The 6,000-nt window shown below is 39.5% G+C and overlaps 1 protein-coding gene across 1 annotated transcript in view; it reads right to left on the reverse strand.

Moving 5' to 3' along the window:
• LOC131928797 (inactive phospholipase C-like protein 2) overlaps positions 1–2,733 on the reverse strand; it is a 98,883-nt gene extending 96,150 nt beyond the window's left edge. The window contains exon 1 of the mRNA XM_059284925.1: positions 2,574–2,733. Within this exon, the coding sequence (XP_059140908.1) occupies positions 2,574–2,733 (160 nt within the window). The remainder of the gene's footprint in view (positions 1–2,573) is intronic.
• Positions 2,734–6,000: the final 3,267 nt, after the last annotated feature.

The raw sequence follows: 6,000 nt of genomic DNA on the forward strand, positions 1-6,000 counted from the left end.
AATAATAAAAATAAACCGGGAGTAATCTCCCCTAAACTTTCTCGAATATTCTTATACTAGGCATGCTGCCCAGCTTCGCTTAGGCTTTCGAAAACATTGAGAATTTGAATGCTTAATTAATTCGCCTGAAGGTCGGTCTACGACCTCAAGAGTTATGAAGAGGTTCCTCCGTGGACATTTTTTTTCGATTTATAGCTCATATAAGGTACCGGTCAGTCGAGGTCAGTTTTGACCCCCACATCGTAGACTTTTCGGCCAACCGGCCCCCGTGTTCTGTCGCCCCAAGCCAAATTTGAAGCGCCTGCGGCGCCGGGAAGTGCCCTATCGGACACCCGACAATCTAGATCTAGATCTAGATTCCTAAAAGAATTTTTTTTTAAGTTTAGCCCGAGCATAATAAAAAAGAATACATTAAATTAACCAAGTTGACTTGCTGTGTCCCGAACCCGCACCACCTGCGTGGTTTAATGTACACTAACATCTCCGCTATTTAGGCACCTTATAAAATACGGAGAATGAAACACGTATTTTAAAATCTTAACTTACGCGAATATGCCTATTCTTTCAAATTAATTTTTTATCCCAAATTAGCCAGTTCCAAACAAAGATTTTGTATAAAATAAATAAGTCTTGAAATAGTTTAGTCCTAATATAGAAATTTATTTTTGGAATTGATTTTAGAGAAGTTAGAGTCTAAATGTAGATCTTAGCGTCTACGTCTAGATCTAGTTATTGCGTAGATTTAGATTTAGATTTAGTCTAGATCTAGAATCTCTAGATCTAGAATCCAAATACATAAAATAAATTTTATGAGTTTAGGCCGGAAAAATTGTATTGTATACATTTCATAGTGTACGTAGATCTAAATCAAATTTGAATGAAATAGTTCATTTCTTTTCATTCTAAACACGGCAGATGACGTCATTAGTTAATGTATAAGCAATAGTGACGTCACAGTTTTATGCGTTCTTTTTCACATCTATTAATGCTTTTCCGGTTGCATAAATAATACTGTTTCTCTACATTCGAATACGCCTTTAATTTTTATTTTTCTTCTTTAACTAAAATTGTGGTTATACATTTAAAACATCTAACATATTATTTTCAACAAAAGTCCGTAAAAAGTTCTCGATATATCGCTGCCGATTCTGATGTGATGTCCGGCGAAAATTTTTTGCGGACAGAGAGAGAGAGAGAGAGAGAGAGAGAGAGAGAGATGTGCGAACGTGGGGATTTATATATTAGGATAAAACAACAGGGGATGGGAACTCGGGCTATAGACATGATTTTTAATCCATTTTAAATACTTAAAGTTTTAAAAATAGAATAAAATCTCGTAGACAAAAGAATTGCACACCAAGTGAACGCCAAATAAAAAAAGTGCATAATAGTGCGCAATATTATTAGTACTTCAAAAATTTACATTAGTTTTTTGAGAAATCGGAAGTAGCGTAAATTACTACTTCCGGTCAATGGAAATTACTCAAAATTTAACAGAAGGTCGAGAATTAGATCTTTTACTTACATGTGACATTTCATTTATCTATCTGAAATAGTACTCAAATTATAGGCTTATGAAAAATTCAAAGTAGAAAAAGTACCACTTCCGGTTATCGGAAATCGCTCAAAAGTTGATACGGATCTACGATTTTGATAAAATACGTATGTATAAAATTTCATCAACCTAGCTGTAACGGTACTCAAGTTATCGTGTTTACACACGGACAGACAGACAGACACACAGACATACGGACAGAATTGCAAAGCCCAGTTTTTCAGACTGGATTACGCATAAAACCTCTTAATTTTGATAAATCTGGATTGATCATTTTTGCCCGATTAAAATAAGTCCTCTATACTTCGGATGTGATGAAGGACTGAGGTGTAATACGGTGAAAATTGTTAAAATTTCTAGTGATTTTTGTGCACGATTATAATACTTTCTCTATACTTCGTATATACGAGAAAGTAAAAAGATAGCGAGTGTATATTTTTTCTCAGAAGTTGTGGACATTATTGGCGGGCTTAACCTGGTAAATCCGATAGTGCCATAAACTGAAATTGTCTCTTGGAAAATGAGGAAAAAAATATGGTCGTTTTATCCTTGCTATAATGTGTATATGTAAACCAAGAGCTACTGGATGCGCATATATATATATATATATATATATATATATATATATATATATATATATATATATATATATATATATATATATATAAGGGAGTGTGGAAGGGAGTGTTTTATATAGCTTATAAAACAAACAGTTATACACATATACACAACATAATTTTAAAGGCGAACCTCCATCCTATAACTTTACACTTCCTAATAGAAACTAATTTTTAACACTTCAGATGAATACAACACACCAACACACACACACACACAACGGAAAAACACATGAATAACATTAAGAGAGATCTTGGTTCCTTTTACACAACTGCAGATACAAACTAAATATTAGAAAACATACTCTAAAGATAAACACCACACACCCAAACTCAACCACAACCACAGAGGCAGACGACAGTACATCTAGATAAGGACACAACGCAACAGGGGAACTCACTTCTGGCCTTGTGCGGTTTCTTGGAGGTTGGTTGCCAGCGTATCTCTGTCATATCGTTGCTGAGTGTGAAAAATCGATGGTATTGGCGGCTGTTGGACCGGACTTTGATCAGTTCGCTGCCATTCTGCATGTACGTGAGGCAGTCTTGGGCTGGAGACATAGAGAAGGTATTGCGTTAATTCTTGAAGGAAAGTTATATAACAAGCTTAGCAATAATGTAGATAAAGGCCATCTTGGGCTGGTGACATAGAGAAGGTATGGCGTTAATTTTTGAAGGAAAGTTATATAACAAGATTAGCAATAATGTGGATCTTGGACTGGGGGCATAGAGAAGGTATGAGTAGTATATTAGGTGAGGGTGAAAAAAAAACGCATTAAAATTACGTAACTAGGTCACTAATTACGTCACAAGGTCACTGATTACATCACAAGTCACAAGGTCACCGATGGTGATTACGTCACAAGGTCACCTCTGATTACGTCACAAGGTCACCTGTGGTGACCTATTGACCTACGTCCCCTCACCCTCCCCCACCCTAGGGTGGGGGAGTATTTTACTATATCTCATTGCGCCAGGCTCACCCTTCACCCTCACCCTTCACCCTTCACCCTGCGCCAGTTGGGGGAGTATTTTACTATATAACATGTTTAACCCTCACCCTTCACCCTTAACCCTGATCCCCCAGGTGGGGGAGTATTTTACTATATGATGATGTACCTCACCCTCCCCCAGGGAGTATTTTACTATATCCCGTTGTCCATCCGCCTCACCCTTCACCCTGCGCCAGGTGGGGGAGTATTTTACTATATGTCATTGTCCATCCGCCTCCCCCAGGCGGGGAGTATTTTCCTATATAGCCTTTGTTCACCCTCACCCTCACCATCCACGTCCGCCTGCGCCTGCGGTCCAAAAGGGACCTAATATACTACTGGTATGGCGTTAATTCTTGAATGAAACAACTACTTTAATATAGCACGTATAGCAATAATGTAGCTATTCCATGCATTATTGAGCTTGAGACTCTTCAGTAATTATGGCGCTAACTACTGAAAGAAAGTACTACTTTTATATAACAAGTCTAGCGACAGTGTAGAAACTGCTGGAAGTATGGGGCTGAACACATAGGACAGGCATAGCTTTAACTGTTAAAAGTACTACTAGTAAGTAGAACAATAAGGTAGCAATTGTAACACGGTGATTGTATGTACCTATATGGAGAGAAAATACCATTTGTGAAAGAAAATACTAATAAAAAATGTTGCAACTGAAGTTAGTTATTACATGAAGAACATTGTTTTAATTATTGTTAAGTATATAATAAAAAAAATAAAACCAGGTCTGGAAGCATAAAAATTCCCCCACTGTATAAAAATCAATTGACTTGCACTATATTAAATGCATAAACAAATATCGTTTATCAGATACCTTACTACTGTCAAAATTAATCCGGCCATTACCTCTACATTTGTAAATTATTGTCAAGTTACATATGAGTGTATGCATTTTTTACTATACTTTTATATCGATTAAACCACGAAGACGAACAACAATGACGGATCCGAGTTCTAATGCCGCCTGGAAATACAGTAAGTTTAGCTTAGGGCCCAAAATATTTTACAATCACCAAAGGGTTAACGCCCCTATCAACTCCCACACCGATCAAGTCTATTTTTATGTCCGCGTGTCATTATAAATTAATTACGACACAATCTCGGGCGAGAAATAGCCACCAATCAGCTCAGCTGTCAATGTTTATAGAAGCGATGGCACATCCAACAGCTCCAATACAAATCACAGTCAGCAGCAGTATAAAAATTAAAAAAAAACTAATACCCCTCTTTTTCTTTAGCAGGTAATAAAGATCTTCACATAATTTGTTCGGTTTGACATTTTCATATTCGCATCGATAACCGACTTAGGGCACGTAACCGATTATTCTCGAGTAATCAGATGAGCGATTACGTGGAGGGGGAGGGGGAGAATTATTCGAGTAATCAGACAATGTACACGTGGATCGGTCCGGTGTCACGTTCTTCCAGATCCTGACGACATGGAGAATCGATTCGCCAGACCGTGCCAAATCAGACGGATCCGGCCCGGGGGTCGGTGCTGCTCAACTTCTGGCACCCGTGTCTCAAGATGGCGATGTATGTGAGGGTGGGGGCGTTTAATTCTGGCACCCGTGGCGATGCATGTGAGGGTGGGGCCGTTTAATTCTGGCACCCGTGGCGATGCATGTGAGGGTGGGGCCGTTTAATTCTGGCACCCGTGTCTCAAGATGGCGATGTATGTGAGGGTGGGGCCGTTGAAACCAGACAGCTGCTTCTCGACTGCTATACAGGATATGTTGTAAACATGAGACTTTAAAAACTCAAACCGGAACAAATAAACGGCATTTGTTACCAATATACAGGATATGTTGTTAACATGAGCCGTTTAAAAATTCCAATCGGAACAAAAAAAACGGCATTTGTTACAAATATACAGTCCTAATCTTGATACTATATTTGACTCTAATCCAACTTCCTACCCCCGAAGCTAGCACTAATCATACCCCTGACATTAACATACGATACCTGAAGTCAAAATAACCTCGATATTATATATTATATTATTATCTCGGCATTTTTTACACGCAAAAAAAAAAGATTATTGAAAAAAGATTACAAGCACCCCAGGCTAGGCATGAATTACACGAGCAAATGATGGCGTCAATGTCTGATCAATGATCACCGCCACAACTGTCACGTGACTTACTCTAAGACCCAACCACACCACCACCAACAACAACAGCATCTCAGGACGTGTTCGTCAATCGCGACGCCATGCATGTATTGACACAACCAACCCGTCGGGTTGTTTAGTCTGGGCGGGGAGTTGGGGGCTGGGGGGCTTGTAAAACAAGGGGAAGACAACTCGTCCGTCACGAGTAGTAAACAAAGGGAATATACCCGTGATCACAGTTTACCTTGGCTGATGCCGCTTAACAAGATGATGAAAGGTGCCGGACATTTGCCAGAGAGACGATTTCCGACAAGCCAATAGAAAGGTGCCGGACATTTGCCAGAGAGACGATTTCCGACAAGCCAATAGAAAGGTGCCGGACATTTGCCAGAGAGACGATTTCCGACAAGCCAATAGAAAGGTGCCGGACATTTGCCAGAGAGACGATTTCCGACAAGCCAATAGAAAGGTGCCGGACATTTGCCAGAGAGACGATTTCCGACAAGCCAATAGAAAGGTGCCGGACATTTGCCAGAGAGACGATTTCCGACAAGCCAATAGAAAGGTGCCGGACATTTGCCAGAGAGACGATTTCCGACAAGCCAATAGAAAGGTGCCGGACATTTGCCAGAGAGACGATTTCCGACAAGCCAATAGAAAGGTGCCGGACATTTGCCAGAGAGACGATTTCCGACAAGCCAA

Source organism: Physella acuta, unplaced genomic scaffold (assembly GCF_028476545.2).
Source record: "Physella acuta isolate Inbredline_101_S28 unplaced genomic scaffold, ASM2847654v3 ptg001550l, whole genome shotgun sequence".
Taxonomy (NCBI): Eukaryota; Metazoa; Mollusca; class Gastropoda; family Physidae; genus Physella; species Physella acuta.